This window comes from Sinocyclocheilus rhinocerous, unplaced genomic scaffold (genome assembly GCF_001515625.1).
Source record: "Sinocyclocheilus rhinocerous isolate Xijiao unplaced genomic scaffold, SAMN03320098_v1.1 scaffold308, whole genome shotgun sequence".
Classification (NCBI taxonomy): Eukaryota; Metazoa; Chordata; class Actinopteri; order Cypriniformes; family Cyprinidae; genus Sinocyclocheilus; species Sinocyclocheilus rhinocerous.
The window spans coordinates 1236219-1258198 of NW_015664994.1; the positions used below are offsets into that span (position 1 = coordinate 1236219).

The following is a 21980-nucleotide window of genomic DNA, read 5'->3' on the forward strand; positions in this document are numbered from 1 at the left end:
TCTGTTCATTATGGTTTGCGCTGCAGAAAGACAAGCGCACAGATACCTTTTATTCATGGGGATCTTGCTGCTCCAATTGTTGAAGGAGCCGGTGATGCAGACCTCCTTGCCTCCTCCGGCCCAGCGGATCACTGTGGGTCGAGCCTGCCGACCCGTCTTCATGTCCTCTAGATCCGGAGCCAAGTCCTTCTCACCCACGGCCTGCAGAACAGAGCTGCTTTTGACTAGAATGATATGACAGCAAACTCTCCAGTAATTCACAGGAGGTCAGCTAATCATTCCTGAGGTCATTTATGAAACAAAGTCTTGATTACTGTTTACATATCAATAGTCTGTTTAATTGTCAGAGAGAGGCTGGAAGATGGTAATGATGACGATAAATATTAGGGCTGGGTTTTGACACAAATTTCACGATTCGATTCGATTCTCATTCACAAGCTTTCGATTCGATTACCAATTCGATTCGATTCAATATCGATTATTTTGGATATATATCAGGTACAGTACTTGCCAAATTTTCTCAAGGAAAAAAAATCTCTCAACTAATGCTGTAAAATATACATGAGTCATTTGGTACTGCATTACTATAATATTGAAGGTTAAAGTTGACTGATTTGTAAGCTATAGCATACAACTGTTAAAATTACACAATGAAGTTTTTAAAATAATAAAGTTACAATTACATAATAATAGAGATGCTCCGATCGATCGACCGAAGATCGGTATCGGCCGATAATCACATTTTATGACTCGATCGGGGCCAATATGGGGCCAATATTTGGGGCCATGAACAAAAGACAAAGAGAAAATCACTCCCTGCTCTTACCTAAATAACTTTTGTAGCTTAAATAAGAATCAGTGCATATTGAATTCAAAGAGTAAATACTAAGCGGGGTTTTCTTTTTCTTTTTTATTATTCAGTTATATTATTTTTATTATTATTCAGCTAAACTCATGTTAAATTGAAATTTTATAACATTAGTGTAATAAATTATGTAATGCTCGAGTAAAACGCATACCGTTCACTTTCAGAAGTTGTTGTAGGGGTGCTTTCTTATTAGAATCAGAATCAGAATGAGCTTTATTCACCACTTAAGTGTGCGCAAACACAAGGAATTTGTTCAGCTGAGTAAAACTGATTCATCTGAGCATGTGGCACTTTAAGAATTATCGTATCGCATATCGAATATCGCATTATTTAATGAGTTATCGCATATCGCATTTTTCTTCAATATCGCAGCATTCCATTATAAAGCAGAATTGATGTTATCTAGTGGAGTGGGTACATTTGTTCCTGAAAAGCTTGTTTGTTTTGTTTTGTCATGTGTCTTTTTGTGTATGCTTACTTCCTGTAACGTGTCATCGGCTGCACTGCATCACTGCAGATGGTTGCACACAACAACACACTTGTGTTTGCAAAGACGACATATCAGAAGATCTTTAAATTATCAGAAGATAGCGGCTCAGACTCTGGCAGTTTCTTAAAGATAAAGGTGAAGTATTTTCTGCACCACTAGCATCAGCATCATGAAATTGCAAAAATTGTTCTTCGAACACTCCCCTTGTATTCCATGGGTTGGTCAAACAGAGTCCCGTGACTCCCACCCAGACTCACACCATTGATTGAGCCAGGATGCTCAAACAAATGGAGCAATATTTTGCCTATAAAGAAGCGGAGGTTAAATCCCCAAATTCATTGAATTGCTCACTGATGATGAACATGTGCTCATGTCACACCTCCGGCTGTTAAAAACAAACAGTGCATTCATGGTTTTGGGTTCTGCATCCACAGGCTTGTAAATTGGATTTAGGTCTAACAACAGAGTTTTATGGTCTTATTTGATTTTAATTGAGGTCAAGAGGTCAAAAGTAAAGGGTGGTACTGACAGCACATCATTTTCTGTTAGGTGCTCCAGTTTGAATGCGTTTAATCTTTTGCTGCTCTCATTCTCATATAGCTTCCCGCTGTTGTTTTAATAACAGTGATCCTCAGATGAGTGTAGCCAATTCACCATGTGCCATCTGCATTATTTATCAGCGCAACTATTAATTATTTATTGAGCACTGTCATGAATGGGGCTGTTGTGTTTACACATGGGGAGTCATTTCACTGAGAATGGCATTGTGTGGTTCTAGATGCAGTCAAGCTGAATCTTATTCTTAAGCTTGCATGCACAAGGGACAATGCTTAGTTTACTTTTTTATATATGTGACTGTGTATGTTTATATATTTATAATAGTTTATATAATATAATATATAATATAATAAAACCCACCCTCTATCACACATACAGCTAACACTTGCAGGTCTCGCTTCCTCAATGTGTCTTCATCACTTGCATCATAGACATTTTATGTTTAACCTCTCTAGTGTCTATATCTTCCTTTTTCACTTTTTTTTGCTCCCTCGCACACACAAACCTTTAAAAATATGTTCAAGCTTTTAGCCTTGACCTCTGTTTAGTATGCCACAGAAATGTTCAGTAGGTGAAGCATTCAGTCTCTGCTTTAGCTGTGTTGTGTTAGTGCTAATGTCAAATACGTGGAACAGGTAAACCAGCTCTGTAAAGGGAAACTCCTTTAAAGGGAGTATGTTGTTAATCTTCTTAAACAATTAGTCTGTTTAGGTGAAACGTCTCTTTTGTCAAGATATGTTTCGACTTACACGCCCTTCACTGATGATGATTTTACACAATGTACTCTCACCTTGCCCAGATTGTTCTGATAAAACAAGCAGGTATAAGGGTGTTTGGTTTATTTATTATTTTTTTTAAGGAATAGTTCACCCATAAATGACAATGCATTCATTTGAAATTTCACTTTTGGTTTTGATTGATTGCTGTTTATTTATATGGAACTTATGGATTGTGATTTTGACCACCATTTTTATTAGAATTTTCCAAATTGTTGGACAGTCAGTCATAATAACTGTTAATAGGTTAATAACTTTGACTAATTTGATGTGAATAAGAATTTGGTGAAAGTTCATAAGGTTTGTAAGTTGTGTGGATACCACGAAAGTTTTCTTTTTTCTTCCATGCTCTAAATTAGTTGCAAAATGTATTATCTTAAGCCAGTTAAAGTGTGGTCTGTAATAGACTGAGCGTGTGTGTGTGTGTATGCCTGCAGGCGAATCTGTTTGAGCTGCCCTTCTTTCACTCATCTGTTCCCTTGGGCTCAGTGTGCCTGTAATATCTCGCATTTCTTTTTCCACTGACTGTCACCAGTCCTAATAATGACTTAATCTACCTGGAGATCTGAACTCTAGGGAACAGGATATATATTAACATTTAGATTTACAAGATTTATGTGTTTTTTTTTATTTTTTATTTTATAAAATGGATTTTTGATTTAGTTAGTTATACATTGCTTATTTGTAAATGTATTTAATCGTTTTTTTTTTATTTGAGTGATTTAGGATCCTCTTAATGTCAGCAGCTCTAAGCTACTGTATGCTGCAGAAAAGCTTCTAGCGGTTATAGGTCAAGTCTTTAGCTTCTCAGGGTCTGACACTTGTTAAAGATGATCTTTAATGTAATCTTATTAAAGGCGGTTTGTTTTCAGTGGCTGGGAGATCTGATCTGTGTGGTATAAATAGCTGTTGCTTTTATAAAACAAAGACTGATATTTCATAATATTTAAATGCTCCATTTTTGCATGCTTTATATTGCATTTGGCTTTATTCCTCCCTGTCTCTCCCTTTTTTCTTGTCTCAGGTTATGAAAAGACAGAAGACACATCAGAAAAGACTTCTCTAGCAGACCAAGAAGATTCCAGACTAATTTTTATCAGTCAGCCCCAGTTTACCAAGTTCTGCAATAATCGTGTCAGGTACGTGTCCTGTGCTTTGTATATTGAGTAAATATCAAACAAGGGCTGAACAGGCCTTCATGGTGACCACAGGGATGATGAAATCCAAGATGGTGGATGAGGTAGGTGAAATATTGATTACAAAAATGTATTTAGAAATGAGATTTATTGATTAAAAGTTTGTAAGTTTAAATACATGTATTATTTGACCTAATAATTGTTTGTGTAGTTTAATCTCATGATTAATACTTTTATTTAGCAAGAATGCAATATATTGATGAAAAGGGACTGTAAAGACCTTTACAGAATTACAAAAAAAATGTTTCAAATAAATGCTGTTCTTTTGATTTTTTTTATTATTATTCAAAGTATCCTGAAAAAATAATGTATAATGGTTTTCACAAAAATATTAAGCAGCACAACTATTTTCAACATGTTTCTTGAGCTCCAAATCAGCATATTAGAATGATTTCTGAAGAATCATGTGACTGTAAGACACTGACACTGGTGTTATGGCTGCTGGTTCAGCTTTGCCTTCACAGGAATATATTGCATCTTAAAATATATTTAAATAGAAAACAGTTGTTTTAAATTGTAATATTATTTCACAGTTTTGCGGTTTTTATCAAATAAATGCAACCTTGGTGAGCATAAGACACTTCTTTCTAAAAAGCATTTAAAAAAATCTTACTGTCTCCAAACTTTTTGAACTGTAGCATAGGCAACAAGGCAACTCAGTTGGATTCAGAACAGAACTCATATCTAATGTCACAGAAACAAAAACAAAAGTGTTATAAAACTGTTGAACAGACTGTACTGCCGGATGGATGGATGGATGAAGATGGTTTTGAAAAAGTGTCGCTGTGTTCCAGTTGCCAAAATGGCTCACAGTGTCCAAGTTACATATGGACTCATAGTGATGTATGGTAGGCAGAGAGGAGGTAGGAGCAGGCGCTGCAGTTAATATCTGATATCTGCTCAATCACACTCTGAATTACCAGTAGTTTAAAAAAATTACAATTGTGTAATTATTTACTCGCCCTCAAAAGCTCATCTTAAATCATGGAAATGAACTGATTTGAGCTTACAAATATTTTAGTATTGTTTGTGAATTGAATCCGATGTGATTGGTCTAAGATGCTTGGTGGTTTTTCTTTCACCCTGCAGTGAGAGAGCAGTCATCCAGGTGTCATGTCACTCAGACTGCAGACCTTCAGTACTGAAACCCAAAAGCATTTGATAGTTCCATCTAGTGATCATAACGGCCACTGCAGTCTGACAAGAGCATAATTACTCACTAATAATGCCGTCCTCTGATTAATGCAGGGAGGAACAACATGCTGTCTCATGTCTGGACTGTGCTTTTAGCTTTACAGTATATTGAGAGCTGCCTTTCATGCAACAGATAAATCAGTAGTTTTAAACGGTTGGCTTCTCTGTCAGATGTTTGCATTCCTGCAGTTTGAGAGGCTGGGGAGTGCTTGCTTTTATATGTTTGTATTTTATGACATGTAAACTGCCATGAGAAGAAAACAGGCTTTAGTTTTAATGGGTTACAGTCACGTTTAGCTCATAATGGGTGTTCATTTAGAAAGATCACACGCAAGGGTCAAGATATTTCCTTGTGCATTTGTTCTTGAAACAGTAACACCTAATATAGCATACAAATGCTTGTTGTGTTCCTTAAGTAAAATAAGAAGTCAGTAATTTAAAAGAATCTGTAGTTTGTACTTTTGTAGCTTTTTTTTAAATTAAACTCCATCCCAATTATAAAGTTAAAGTTTCTTGCATCAAAAATCTATTAATTTAGTTTTGCATGAGAATTTCCCACTCCTTTTGCTGCTCTATAGATATCTGTATGTAAATGACCTCCTTTGTGACTGGATAAACTCCACATACTGCCTTAGTTGACATTTGTCATTTATCAGGTTAGGCCAATATGGTTAAAGTTCCCATATTTTCAAAACTGAAATTTCCTGGCTTTTTTCATGATAACTGCGGTCTAGGTGCTATGCAACTACCATATAAGTTTCAAAACAGTCAGTTTCCAGAACTGTTGTGGTGATGATATGTAAACATCAGTTGTACTGTAAGTTCATGTGCTTGTGACATTAAGCTGCCAAAACAGGTCACCAACATTGACTGTAGTTTTCATAATTGGCTTGGATTTGTGTCATGAATGATAAATAATGTCTACATGGTACATTTAACTTCTTTATTGCAAAAGAGCACTATGTCATGGACTACTTTGAGAGCTGTATGTGTTAGATTAAGTCTAACGATGTATGGTAATTCAGGTCGAATGTGTTCGGTAGTATCGTGTGTTGAATGGTTTAGCTCCGTTTCATTTGGAAGTCATCGTCACCCATCAAGAAAAAACAAAGCAACCTCGGCATCCGATTCCAGGCCTTCCTGCTCCTTGAGTTCTCTCCACCGCTGGAAAGCTGCTCCAATATTTACACAGGTCCTACCTCTTGCCTGATCGAATACCTTCTTTATAATGTTTTGTTCCTCCGAAATATTCCTCTTTTTTTTATATATATCTGCCATCTCTCGCTATCTATAGTCGATCTGCTAATATCAGAGCGCTCTCATCTCCCTATCATTACTAGACACACCCCTTACTGCTGATTGGCAGCGAGTGTGTTTTGGGACTCCGTCCGACACTATGGTCAAAAGCGTTTTTCAAATATTGCTTAGTGCACCTTTAATATACATAGTCCATTGTGTGGCTGATATGAACTGTAGATCAAGTTCAAGTTGTTACCCTCGGTAGACCTTTCCTATCAGAGCTGATCGGCCAAACTGCTACCCATAGCATTGCTGTTGTACTGTACAATCAGGACTAGCAAACCAGTCTACAAGGAAGAGGGATCACTTGAACAAAATACTAACATTTGCTTTACCTGAACAAACCCAACATTCTGGAGTTGGGAATAGTGCGCATGCTAAGTTATATTAAATTACACCAATTAACACCTGAAGCAAACAAATATTATTAACATATCTCCTAACACAGCCCTTTTTTTTAACCAAAAAAGCATGTTTGCTCCTCACACTGTGCGCCTTAGGAAGACAAAACAGCTGTTGATGCGTTTGTAAATACTCCACCACCAACAATGCCACAACCTTCTCTCCATCAAAATGATTAACAGCACGTGGCTGAACCCTGAGGTTCATTTTGATGAGCGCTTACACTAGTCACCCCAGTGACTGTCTGATGAGCCAGCATCCTGAAGCCCTCGTGTGCGATACATGTTTGTTTAAAAGCATGATGACGCTAAGTAGTGCTAAACGAGCTGAGCGTGTGGGTTAAGCAGCCAGCTGAGGTCTAGAAGCAGACCTAGATCTGGTTTCTGGGGTTGTGTAGAGGAAATTGAAGGAGAGACGCAGGTCAGCTCTCTCTGCACCACTGTGAGAAAGCACATCATGTTGAGTTTATAACATCCATCAAAATGCTCGTTATTATTGTTAAATGAACTATACATTAGCAACCACGTTCAGTAAAATGTTTATTCTGAAGAACTTCATATATTGTTTGACAATGATTCATTTGATTTTACAATAGTAACAATTGCTCTAAAAACTGGAAAACTTGAATGGTGCTTATCGGTCCAAAACTTGTAGGTGTTACCATTGCTATGCAGTTGCTAAGGTGTTTTGAGTGGATGCTTGCATGTTACTATGAAGTTAGAATGTTCTTTGTGATTGCTGCTAGTGATTGTCTCTTATTTGTTTTTATTATATTTGTCCCCTAGATATTGTATTACATTTTATATTGAATTTTTTGGAAAAAGGTATAAATATGTGTGCTAGATGATGAGTATGAGGACAGATGGAGATATCATATTTCACTCTTGCTCTCCTCCATGAATTTGAGTTGCCCAGCAACATGGAAATGTGTTTCTTTATCTGAAGAACAGTATAGCTAGCTGCTAGCTGCTGTTAGCTACCTGACGCAACTACACTGAACAAAAGCTGAAAACTAGCCAAGAGAAAGTGGAGAAAAGCGAGAACGACAGGCTCCTGACAGAACTTTCCATCTCATACACTGCTGCTAATTGCCGTGCTACGGTGTGCCGTGGTCTGATAAGGATCTCTGTGAAGACTGGATCAGTGAAATGTAGAGACAGTGAGAGGACTCGTATCGCTTTCCATGTTAGAAACGTTCACAGACTGTCTCAGTCTCTCCAACGTGGCGCATTGTATTGTACATATTGTATTTTATATTATTTGTATTTTAACACATGCGTCATTTAATATATTTTTTTTATGTATTCTGATTTAAATACTTTTTTGGTAGCTGTGAATATTGTATTGTATATTTATTTTATATAATATAATTTTTTATTGTATATTATATTGTACTATATTATATTAGAAGCATTAATACAAATTCTGATGTTTCTTGGTGGGCTGGGAGTAATGTATTTTCAGTTTTACATAATTTTCTGTTGTGTTTGTTTTATATAATATTACTTTGCATATGTATTCGATTTTATTATAATTATCATTAATTAAGAATACTGTATTGTATTATATTGTATTGTTTTATATTTTATTATATGAATCATTAGTGAATAGTGAAAAAAAACAAATATTCTGATAGAAATTAGTGTTTTAGTTTTTTTTTGGTTGGCTGTTCTTTTGGCAAGTGGGTGGATAAAGAGGCAGGTGGGACGTTTATCTCAGTCTGAAGTGGCCTCGCTGTCTTGGGCCTAATGTGAGCGTAAATCAGTCGGCAGTCTTGAGAGAATGGAGGCTCTGGCAAGCTCCTACCGTAGTTCACTCAAATTCAGAGCTCTTTGCAGCCCAGTCTCTCTCCTCTTCAAACTTAGCTGTTCTTTATGGTAATTAACTGTCTCTCTCCATCACTCACTGCGTGTTTGTGCTTGAGTCTGAGGCTGGCACTGAGCCTGACACTGGGGCTTTGAACTGGGTGTGGCAAGGGGGAGGAAATTTGATTCGTGCTGGTGATTATGGTTATGCTTCCTGGTTATCAATATCACTTTTTATAATAGTGACCAACTAAAATTTGAAAACTGAGAAATTAATGGATGATAAACTTTGTCAGCCCAGTCTGCAGATGATGTCAGGTGGTTTTATATTGTGGTCATTCTTGGGATGTAACCACATTTCTGACTTCCTCTCCTCTTTTCTCTGCAGCACTGCAAAGTACAATGTCCTCACATTCCTGCCTCGGTTCCTGTACTCTCAGTTCAGAAGAGCAGCAAATTCCTTTTTCTTGTTCATCGCACTTCTGCAGGTAAGACTTCAGTGTCAGTCTCCAACCTTCCTCCCCCAGGGCAGGAATACTGATGACAAGCTGGAGAGATTAGGACTGTCAGCTCTCACAGATAAACATCTGTCTGTGGATTCCCTGACCCTCTGTGATCAGATACCAGGTTTCATAAAGGGATAGTTCACCCAAAAATGAAAATTTGATGTTTATCTGCTTTTTTGGGTGAACTATCCCTTTAAGTAGATAGGACTGATAGAAGAGCAGGGTGGAATCGAACTCAGACCAATCAATCAAACCAAGTGTGAAAACCTCAGTGATGTAGTGCTTTACATTACAATTTACAAGTATGTGTGAACAAACGTTACTTTGCTACACAAGGTCAGTTGTGTTGGGAGTTGTTTCAGATTTCAGTTTATAATGCCATGCCTGCCACAAGGGGCACTATTGTCATGGCTGACTCTCTGCTTGAGGAGAATCTTGCTGACTGTTGAAATGTTTATTGCTAGCTACCTGAATAATAACATGTCTGTTTAGATGGCACATCCTTTTAAAGGTAAGCATATTTCCTCCTTGAGTACTGAAGTTTCAAATGTTTGGAGTCTTTTGAAAGAAATTAATACTTTTTATTCTTAAAGAACGCATTAAATTAATCAAATGTGGGGGTGAAGACGTTAATGATGTTACAAAAGATTTCTATTTCCAATAAATGCTGTTCTTTTGAACTTTCTATTCATCGAAGAATCCTGAAAAATTTATCCGTTTCCACAAAAATGTTAAGCAGCACAACTGTTTTCAGCATTAATAATAATAAGAAATGTTTCTTGAGCAGCAAATCAGCATATTAGATTGATTTCTGAAGGATCGTGTGACACTGAAGACTGAAGTAATGGCTGCTGAAAATTCAGCTTTGCCATTACAGAAATAAATTACTTTTGAAAATGTTAAAATAGTAGTCGTAGAAGTAGTCGTTTTAAATTATAATAATATTCTGCAATATTTCAGTTTTTGCTGTTTTTGATCAAATAAATGCAGCCTTTGTGAGCATAAGAGGCTTCTTCAAAAAACATTTTTAAAAATCTTACTGACTCCAAACTTTTGAACAGTTGTGTACTGTTTATATTGCTTTTGAACCCTAAACAGATTTTGGTTGCACTGCTTCTGTGTAATTACCAGACGCTGCCGTCACCGAGAGGGCTCCAGTGTTATAAACATGCTGTTCTTTTAGAGACAGAAGGTACAATTACTCCACCACCGAGCAACCCGGCGTGACCCTGTAGATGCACCGCACATTAAATTAGCGCTGCTGTTTTAATGTAGCTCAGTCGATGACTGGGAGAAAGGGAGATGAAGAGAAACTGTGAGACAGGAGAGTAAAACCGAGCGAGTGAAGTGGCTTCGACGCACAGGTTCTGTGTATCTTCATTACGCCACTGTCAATGCAGTGACCTTGAAATGCACAGGCATGTTGTGAACGAGAAAAATGGGAGGGATGGGTTTGCTGAGGCAACAAGGGGGCCAAGGTGACCATCTGATTTTTATAGTTGCTGTTTCATCAAAACCGCTCACTTCCATCACACTTACAGAGTGCTGCTTCTGGATATGCCGTCATAATCAACAAGACATTTTGATGCTGACACCCAGGTTCCACGATGATCGACTGCTCTGGTTTTCTATGCCACTGTGGTTTGGTTGTGAGCGTACTCTCCTCTTTAAGTGAAACACAACGCAGAAGGGAAAGTGTTGGCATCAGGTTAAAAGGAATCCGTTTCGGGTTTCCTATTGTATGTCTTTGCATTGTTGGCCTCTGTCTGAACCTGTCACAGCTCCATCTGATAGGGGCACGTTCCAAAGATGATCCACTTCTTGATATTATGTAAGCTCTGTGAGTTATGCCAGAATCAGGAGAGAAACTGTAGAAGTTTAATCAAGTTCTGGTTTTGTGAATTATATATAAGCTTGAGGGCCCTTTCCCAACTGCCTGGACCGGCACCTAACCAGCCTGAACCAGTCTGGAAATTTATGCTAGTCTAAGCTGATCTCTTCAGCACGGTAGACAGATATGTCACATGGCGACTTCTGAACATCCATCAGAGTCGCTGCTGCTGACTTTCTGATGGTTATTGCCATTCCCTTAGGTGGCTTTCTTGACCTCCTGGTGATAAATACTAACACCACCAGGGACGTAGACCTTCAGGCTGTGTTATGATTGCTAGGAAACAAAACGAGAGCAGTTTATCAACCCCCTGAGTGTTTTTCATGAGGTCATATGTTTAAATGCTATGCTGGACTCTGAATTAATTTGTGTTTTTATTCATGCCCTGTAGATGACGAGATTTGTGTAACGTTTGGATGTTCTTGTTTTGATTTTGCTCTTCCGTTTTTTTTTTCTTCTCGACAGCAAATACCTGATGTGTCACCGACAGGGCGGTGGACAACGCTGGTGCCGTTACTCTTCATCCTGTTGGTGGCAGCAGTGAAGGAGGTTATAGAAGACCTGGTGAGAGCATTCAGTTATATGTGATTTGTTAAAATTAACTCACTGAGTAAATTAGTGTTGCATGATATATCGGTGCTAAAAAGGTATTGCGAAAACCTGCTTTTAAAAACTGTACGCTTCCGGATTTTACTAGTATTGGTACTTTAAGAATGTATTTTATAAAGAGCCATATTTCCTGAGTTGTGTCGATGTGCGACAGCAGGACAGTGTGCTTGCAGCGCTCTGCTTTCACTCCCTGCATGAACACTGGCCGTGCCAAACTTTATATATCTGTGCAACGCAGGACTGCTAAAAACTTAAGCAATTTAAAAGTGGATAAGAAACATGCATGAATGCGAAAATAAAGCGCGGGACGTGCTTGATGTAAAAATTAGTTGGTTAACCTTGAAAAAGAACTTGTGCAGTACTCGCGCCTCTTTCAGACAGCACGCAATCGCGAATTCAGATCTCTTTCACGAGTTATTGCGATTCAGCGGTCAAATACGCACACAATTATGTTAAAATGCCCATCTTGTCTTATGACTTAACCCTTAAAGACCTAGAACATTTTTGGGGCACCTGACAAGCCTGCACTTTTCTTTGTTTTTTTTAGACCTATTCTAGCAGTCAGCATCAAGTGTCATATATCATTATAAACAGGAGAACTTGAAGTTTCAGTCTAGCTAATTTAAATTCCCAGTTTTTTCCCTTTTGTTTTCTCTTAAGAATGAATGAATTTCCAGAATTTTAAGAAAACCGCAAGCAACAATTGGGTGTTTTTTACTGTGTACTCAAACAGAAACTCCTGAAGTTTGAATTTTTCTGAATTTTTTTGTATCTGGGTGTTTTACACTTCCAAATAAGATTGTCTACATATAACATTCCCCAAGCAAGTTATAGCCATTTATTACAATATTTATATAGGCTCTTTTCAGTGAAAAACAGGTCTATTTAGTTTACTAACAATATAGATGTGTCCAAAAAACGTTTAGGGAGTAAAGAAAATGGAATCAGTGTTATATAATAACAAAAAAGTGACTTTTTTCAGAGAAATATATTTTCAATCTGAGTATGAACAACAACAAACACAAACCGTGCAGATATTTAGTGAAAACAATTGCACAAATTGTCTTCAGCAACAAAAATACAAACAGTGCAAATGATTCACAAACTACACACAAAATGAGTGAGAAATATACAGTGTGCAACAGAAAAAATTGTGAAAATTATCTTTATGAACTATATAAGAATTATTTACATAATATACATAATATAAATGATCGATCCGCTGGCTGTACTCTGCATTGGAATTTAATTTACCGGGACATCACCTAGCGACGCGAAGACATAAATTCCAGTGCTTTATCCGATATGTTAACCTTGTTTTTGGTTTGTATTATGTCAAAGTACTCAGTCGTGTGTTTTTTTGGGCTTTTTCAGAGAGTTCTCTCATGCAAATGTGTTATTTTGTGTTTGTTTTCATGCACGCACGACAGACTTTACTTTCACTTTGCGTTTGTTCAACTTGTGAAAAATCCCAAATGGTGGTTCAAAAACCAAAACCTATGTTTATTGGTTGAATATGGCACCGTTTGAACCAATCTGGGCATGGGTGTGGGACTAAGTATCAACAATCGTTCCTGTTTGGCTCAGAGGAACGAAATGCATTGGTTTCTTCTGACGAATCAATGTTGTCAAAATGTAATGACGTAATCACGTACACTACGGAGCCTCTGGATATCCAAATAAGACAATTGAGATATCTCCGAAAATCTCATTTTTAAAGCATTCAGATAGGATTAGCGGTTCAAAAGTTATTAAACATTTAAGAACAATAGCTATTTTTAGCCGCGGGCGGCTGTCTCGGTCTTTGAGGGTTAAGTGAACATAAAAAGATGAGACAGCAGGCTAATATTCCTGCTGCTGTCTGTATCTATAATGTTCCATTCAAGTTTTCAATTCAATTCAAGTTTATTTGTATAGCGCTTTTCAAGATACAAATCGTTGCAAAACAACTTTACAGAAAATTACGTTTCTACAATAATTAGTAGTAGCTTATCAGTGGTGACTGTCAGTTAATGTACATATGGCAGAAATGTACGGAAAAATCAATTAAAGACTTAATCAAACAGACGATGAACACTATTAACAGCAATTATTATATGATGCAATCAAACTTATAGCAAAATGTGGTAGTTCTGTATGTTGTTTCAGGGTTGGCATCATCTGAGGACAGAACAAGCAAAGAGTTCACAGACGGCCTCCATAGCCATGACAGAACAGGCAGTGAGTTCACAAACGGCCTGCATAGCCGTGAGAGGACAGGCAGAGAGATCATAGACGGCCTCCATAGCCGTGACAGGACAGGCAGAGAGTTCAAAGATGGCCTCCATAGCCGTGACAGGACAGGCAGAGAGTTCACAGACGGCCTCCATTGTTTCTACAATATATTTAGTAGTAGCTTATCAGTGGTGACTGTCAGTTAATGTACATATGGCAGAAATGTACGGAAAAATCAATTAAAGATGTAATCAAACAGACGATGAACACTATTAACAGCAATTATTATATGATGCAATCAAACTTATAGCAAAATGTGGTAGTTCTGTATGTTGTTTCAGGGTTGGCATCTTCTGAGGTCCTCTGAGGGGTTTGCATCATCTCTTCTCAGGTGTTCTGGATCCAGACTGAAGCTTGTGTAAATCCTAGTTACCACGGGATGTCAATTTTGATCAGATATAACTGCAGTACAAGATTATGAGATGCATTATTTGAATGCCTGGCCAAAGAGATGAGTCTTTAATCTAGATTTAAACCGAGAGAGTGTGTCTGAATCCCGAAATTTATCAGGAAGGCTATTCCAGAGTTTGGGAGCTAAATGCGAAAAAGTTCTTCTAAAGGGATAGTTCACCCAAAATGAAAATTACCCCATAATTTACTCACCCTCAATCCATCCTGGGTGCATGTGATTTTCTTCTTTCAGACGAATACAATCTGAGTTATATTTAAAAATGTCCTGGCTCTTCCAAGCTTTATAATGGCAGTGAATGGGTGATATTCTGTAGTCCAATAGAAGTCCAATAAACTGTGCCAATCCATCATAAAAAAAAGTGCTCCACACTGCTCCGGGGGGTTAATAAATGACTGCTGAAGCAAAATATTTTTTGTAAGAAAATTATCCATATTTAAAACTTTATAAACCATAATCTCTAGCTTCCGCTAACTGGTATGCACGTACACGAGAGAGTGGCATTCCAGCGGATGACGTAGGCGAAGCTTAAACTCTGGTGAGAATAAGCTAGTCTCACGAGAACCAAATTTTGTTTACAGGAGCAAAAGAAAGCCAAGTTTGCTTTGTTCAGTAGTAGTTTCAAGATATTTTAGTCAGTTATCGTATCGCAGTCAAAATTGTGGTATCGTGACAACACTAGAGTTAAATGCATGTGAACTTTGTGCAGATCAATCGCCTTCTTCAGTTTATTTTTTTATCATTGGCAGTTGGTATGATTTTTAATGAGTGATTAATGAGAGAGAACTCTGCTCTTCATAGTGTCTGGAGTGCAGTCGTGCTTGCTGTAGGTTTTATTCTCTCTTGCCCTTCACAGCTGTTATATTATCGGAGTCAGTTTTTAGACCGCGTTCACGTTTACCTCTTTTACTCTTCCTGATAATTCTATCTCACTCTCTGGTGATCATGTACACGGCAGAATGCATCTCACTCCCATTAGCCGACACCTTTTTTTTTTTTTTTTTTTTGGCAGTGAATGGGTGATATTCTGTAGTCCAATAGAAGTCCAATAAACTGTGCCAATCCATCATAAAAAAAAGTGCTCCACACTGCTCCGGGGGGTTAATAAATGACTGCTGAAGCAAAATATTTTTTGTAAGAAAATTATCCATATTTAAAACTTTATAAACCATAATCTCTAGCTTCCGCTAACTGGTATGCACGTACACGAGAGAGTGGCATTCCAGCGGATGACGTAGGCGAAGCTTAAACTCTGGTGAGAATAAGCTAGTCTCACGAGAACCAAATTTTGTTTACAGGAGCAAAAGAAAGCCAAGTTTGCTTTGTTCAGTAGTAGTTTCAAGATATTTTAGTCAGTTATCGTATCGCAGTCAAAATTGTGGTATCGTGACAACACTAGAGTTAAATGCATGTGAACTTTGTGCAGATCAATCGCCTTCTTCAGTTTATTTTTTTATCATTGGCAGTTGGTATGATTTTTAATGAGTGATTAATGAGAGAGAACTCTGCTCTTCATAGTGTCTGGAGTGCAGTCGTGCTTGCTGTAGGTTTTATTCTCTCTTGCCCTTCACAGCTGTTATATTATCGGAGTCAGTTTTTAGACCGCGTTCACGTTTACCTCTTTTACTCTTCCTGATAATTCTATCTCACTCTCTGGTGATCATGTACACGGCAGAATGCATCTCACTCCCATTAGCTGACGCTTTTTTCCTGACCTGAACTATCGTCTTATTTGCCATGTAAATGAGTTCCAAGACCTTTTTACATAGAAATTTACATAGAGGAGTGAACACTGAGATAAACCGCCAGCCCAAATGGATCCACCATAGTGCTGTGACCCTGAAATCAGAGCCTGCTCTCCTGGCTCCCTCTGGACAGCCATCCGATCACATCACGCTGGATACTGTGGTCAGAATGACCGGCTCAGCACTTTATATGGGTTTCTGATGTGTTATTCAGGTCTGAAAGGTCAAGACTAGCTCTGGACGTGAAGGTCATATTGTAAATTCACCTCTCTACTGTCATACTGTGAGTGGAGGTCACATGACCTTTGCTTTCTTTTCCCTTCAAGTAAAAACAAACTCTAATTTTAGAGATGTCCCATAAGGTGAGAGAAAGGCTTCTCTTGTTACTCCGAGTGATAGCTTTTCTTTGTTAGACTTTGATGGCTTGTTTTTGTATTTAAAGAAAGTTCACCAATCACCAGAAAATGAACTAATTTAATTAATTTACTCACACTCATGTTGTTCCAAACCTTGAATGACTGGCTTTCAAACACAAAAGCAGATATTTTGCTGAATGTTCACACTACTTGTTTTCCATACAACGGATGTAGACTGTGACAAGGGGCTTTCATCTGTAGCTTCCTAATGGGAAGTCACAGTCTCAAGCCATGTGAATCAATTGTGTTTTTCTTGAGTAATCAAGTTTAAGGAGCTGTTTTTCATGAGCTGTCAAGGACTTTAAATGTGGTGCAGAAGTACTTTTATGGTTCTTTTATTTTTTTATTTTTTTTTGTAAGCTTGACGAGCCTTACTCATGGTCTGCCTTCTTTGTATAGAAAAAAGCAGCTTGGTCATGCTGCTAAACATGATCCACTTTGGATTTATCATCTCCAGTTTCATCATACTTTTAAAATGTACACTACTGTTCAAAGTTTTTCTTTTTGCAAGAAGTGTCATTTACTTAGCAAGGGTGCATTTATTTGATCAAAAATACAGTAAAAATAATAATGTGAAATTTTATTGCAATTTAAAAGAACTGTTATATTTCACTACATTTTAAAATTTGATTTATTCCTGCAAAGCCATTCATTATAATATCATTCTAATATGCTGATTTGGTAGTTTAAGAATTTTTTTTTTATTATTATCATTTGTGCTGCTTAATATTTTTGTGGAAACAGTGATGCTTTTTTCAGGATTCTTTGAAAAACAGAAAGTTCATAAGATTGATTGAAATTATTCAATCAATTTTATAATGTTTATACTGTTTTAGAACATGATAAATGTCTTTACTGTCACTTTTGATCATTTTAATGCATCCTTGCTGAATACAATTAATTTACTTAAAAAGAAGAAATCTTACTGACATCAAACTTTTGAATGGTTGTGTAGTTTAGAATCTCACTTTTTGTTTGGTTCTTTCTTACTGTGTCTTTATATATATATATTATATATAATATACTGTATATGTATGTGTGTGTAAGTGGATGTATATAAATTTCAAAAGAAGCCAGCAGGCTCAGTATAATCCCTAACTCGTCATAATCTGGCATCCAACAAAGACCGAGTCTAACAAAGAGGTGACGTGCCAGTGCTCTCCACACATTGGCCTGCTTATCAGCTGCACCCCACTGTACTCCACTAATCCATCTGGGATTTGGTGCTGCATCTTACCACAAAGACAAACCACTGTCTCCTCTTCCCTTTGGGGCCTTCTTGTACTGTTAAATATCATCCTTCCTCTTGCTCCCATGTTCACTGCAGGCAAGCCATCAGTTAGATTAGATGCGTAATCAAATCATCTCTTCCCTCCGCAGAGACTGATCTCTGCTCCATGTTGAGGTGAAGGAAAAAGCGAGGGAAATAGAAACAGAGGAGATAGGAGAGAGTGAGGAGAAAGAGAAAGAATGAGTTATCCAGCACTGCACCAGAGCTGATTTGGATGATTAATGGGATCTGAGACCGGTCTAACTTTTTCTTTCTCCTGCAGAGGTCATGTGACATGGGCCGCTCAATAAGCTCTCCAGTAATATGAATGTGGCCGTTTGTCACATTTAATGTTATTTTAATATAATATCAATTTGAGAGAGATGGGGAGGAGGAAAAGGTATATTTAGAAAGGCTGGAGAGATGCGGTCTCCATGTAATGGCAGCCTGCAATTATTTATTTTTCTTTTTATGCTATTTTTTTATAATGCAGAGTATATAAGCAAGAGAGATTTTGATTTTTTTTTTTTTTTTGGATAAATTGTGTCCATGTAAACAAATTCCATTTGTACATAGTCAGTAGCAACATTACACTAAACTTCATTAGAAAAGGTCTGTAAACAAATGAATGGCTTTATTTTACAGATATAATGTGCATTTATGTAACCGGTGCACGTGGCACTTTAAGCATAGTATCATCATTTTAAGTTATTCCGGTTTCTCTCATGTTGTCTTATGAATGTCCATTGTGCCTAACAGCACATAAACCAGTCATCACGGACAAACAGAAGTGACACTGGACATATTTTAACACTGTTAACTGGGAGGATAATTAGGCAGTCAGAGAGCACTGGAGATAGATTTAGATTTAGAGCTTTAAGAGGCTAATCAGTGTTTTTTCAGATCACTCTCACTCATTCGCCTTTGCTCTCTGAGATAGAAAAGCTCAAAATGGTTCTCGATTAGAGCAGCTCAAACAGCTCTTGTAATCTGGGACAGAAAAAAGTAATTCAATAGACAAACATCTCGCTAAGCACAGTTTTATTGATTACTAAACATGTAAAACATCACTCTTTCTCTCTATATAAAGAATTTTTATTTTATTTACTAAGAGGTTTTAGTTTTTTTCTAATGACCGTGTTGAATGCGTGCTGTATTTATATGTCTCTAATATTTATGTGTGCATATGTGTGTCAATATTCTTCTATAGTGCACATCTAGAAGAAAGTAATACAATCCATAAAATAAAGTCCATCCATCTAAAATTATTTAAAGCTGTGATTTGGCTCATTTGATTAATAACATTTGTTTTTTCCAGAAACGTCACAATGCTGATAGTGTTGTTAACAAGAAAGAGACACACGGTAAGACTTTTGTTTGTTCACTGTTTGTCTTTAAAAAAAAAAACATTTGTCTGATTAGATTTTCTTCCCTAATTTAGAGTATTTCCTGTTGAAACAAAGATGAGGTGGGACGTAAATAACTCATGAATTTTGTCATTCAACCATTGGCTGTTATTTACTAGTTAGGCGCTACCCTTCTAAATTAGATTTGCCAAAAAATTGGACACAGCCATAAGTACAGGATGAGTCAGCATTTAGTAATTAGTAATTTTCATATCTTTTTCCTGCAAGAAGAAGACAGTCAGCTTTAAATGTCTGTATATATGCATTTTTATATCATGGGGTCTTAGTCTGTGTTCTGTGGGTTAGTCTGTGGATCTTTTCTTTACATACTTTTCTGTTATGGTGATCTTTCTCTCTTTCTCTCTCTTGTAGTATTGAGGAACGGCGCTTGGGAGATTGTACATTGGGAGAAGGTACTGCAGCAGATGCTGTTTCTCATACCAATTGCCTCACTGAGTTCCAGCATGAAAATAAGTTGACATACTCTTAGAAACCGAGTGAGAAATGAGTATGCATAAAAGATGCCCACTGGTGTAAACCAGAGCAGGTTTGGGTTGAAAACCGATACTTTGGTGTTGTCTGAAGAGGGTACTTCCCTCGCAGCTCTTTTTCTTTTGTTGATTCCCGACCCTATCTTTTAGGTCAAGATAGAGTTGTTCACCAGGCTGCAGCTTACGTGCGGTCTCCATAGAGATCTTAATACAGCCAGACACAGAGCAGCTTTTCAATGTGTTAGTAGAGAGTAGAGCTAATTACCTTAACAGAAACACACAGTCCATTATTATAAGGTGAAAGCAAAAGGAATATAATTACCTGGTGACTGGGCATTCATTAGCATTTGCTATATTAGTGCACATCTGCGAGAGTGCATTAACTTGTGCCCTTGTGACCTCACCGTGGCACAGAATAGGATGTGATGTCAACTATGACTGCTTATAGTTGTTTCCTTTTAGTATATTATTTTCTGGAGCTGCAATTCTGCTAAATACTGCTAGAATGGACGGTGAAGTACAATAATGATTCTGCTTTAGCTCTCATTAAATCTAGTTTTATTTTTATTGTCATCTCATCAATATTCAAACCAGAGCCAGGCTTCTTGTCGCCCATCCTTTTATTAAGCCACGCTGTGACACACTTTGAAATACAGTGTACAGTATGAATAATGTATTTGAATACTTATAAATCGTATATCAACTCATGCATATTTAAGTAGCTCTCCACTTTGATTCAAAATAGCAGCTATGAAGCAGCGTCCCCCACTTCTACTGGATTATGGCTAATAAGATGATTAAAAATGCAAATCCAAAAAGATAAATTGTTTATTTGTGGATCTCACAGAGAATACTTTTGATTAAATGGCCTCATTTTAAATGCTAGTCTCAAAAGAAGACTTATGGATCGAAGTACTTTCTTAATATGAAATGCATAGTTCTTGCCAATGTCAGCCAGATGTATTGGCTCTAGTAATATGTTATTTCTCTACTCTCGCCAGTGGCTGCTAGTTTGCTATAAAGTTTTTGAACTGATAACTAGTTCGTGTTTTACAGGTTGTGGTTGGCGACATAGTTAAAGTTAATGGCAAAGATTTCGTACCAGCAGATGCTATACTGCTGTCGTCCAGGTAGACGAATCTATGTCATCAGAAGGGAACTTGTCCGTCCTTTTGCCCCTGTCTCACACTCAACACCAAAAGGAAGTGATGATTAACAGGCTAATAACAAATAACCCTGAAACAAGGCCCCAAATCAATGCAGTGACATTACAAATAGTATCAGTTAGGGGTTGTAGTAATATAAATGTTATTTGTAATCCACAAAGGATGAAGGTTTAAATGACTAGTTCACCCCAAATTGATAATTCTGCCATCGTTTACTCGTTTTTTTTTTGTTCCAAACACAAAAGTAATAGGTTTTTTTATGAAAGGAGGTGAATAAATGGCACAAGTTTCATTTTTAGGTGAGTTATTCTTTAATAAAATTAATGAAAAGTCAAAATCAACACTTCCTTTAGTGGATGTTTGCTTATTGATTAATATTGACCTGATGAAGCTGTGTTCAACATTATCATCTTCACTGTCAAAATCCATTTGCCAGCCAGGCCTTAAGTTCTGCGGTGTTACAGACGTTTTTTGTCAGTATCATTTCTGAAAGCATTTTTGTTTTCTCCCACTTTACTGGTGGTTTAGCCTGGCTTGGGTGTATTTTGAGCAGTGGACATTGTGTTTTATCCTCTGTGAAGATTAAATGTTTGTGTCTCTCTTCCCTTGTTGTTTGTGCTCTTCCTCCTCTGCCCATCTTATGTCCTTTCCCTCCTCTCATCTCCACCTTTCACCCTCCCCTCCCACATCATGTGATGAACAACCTTCTCCCGACTTCACTCGCATCATTCCCCTTGCGTGGGGGCTGCTGGGTAAATTAAGGTGTCGGTAGGTGAGGTAGTCCGAGCAGCCAATGGAGATCACCTCCCGGCCGACCTCATCATTCTGTCGTCCAGGTCAGGAACAGCTCCGGTTTGCATGCGGGCTAGGTGGGAAGGGGGTGCACAGGTGGAGAGAATCTGCTACCTTTTATTTCTCTCTCTCCTCTTTTTTTTATTTATTTATTTATTTTTGTAATTTTGGTTTGGCCTGGTGCATCCTGTGTTTTGTCAGCTTTTAATGCTATTCTTGGTTATGCCATTTTCTTAGCTATGATCTGATTGATATTGCTGGGTGATATACATTTTTATTTTTTAAAACATTAATATAAGATTATTATATATATATATATATATATATATATACAGTGGTGTGAAAGTGTTGGCCCCCTTCCTGATTTCTTATTTTTTTGCATGTTTGTCACACTTTAATGTTTCAGATCATCAAACA

General features: G+C 37.4%; 1 protein-coding gene across 1 annotated transcript in view; it reads left to right on the top strand.

The window, feature by feature from the left end:
* Nucleotides 1-21980, top strand: part of LOC107730649 (phospholipid-transporting ATPase IA-like) — a 155127-nt gene that overhangs the window by 35024 nt on the left and 98123 nt on the right. Inside the window, exons 2-7 of the mRNA XM_016541511.1 lie at nt 3717-3831; nt 8977-9076; nt 11451-11549; nt 19027-19072; nt 19487-19527; nt 20662-20735. Coding sequence (XP_016396997.1) covers nt 3717-3831; nt 8977-9076; nt 11451-11549; nt 19027-19072; nt 19487-19527; nt 20662-20735 — 475 coding nt within the window. The remainder of the gene's footprint in view (nt 1-3716; nt 3832-8976; nt 9077-11450; nt 11550-19026; nt 19073-19486; nt 19528-20661; nt 20736-21980) is intronic.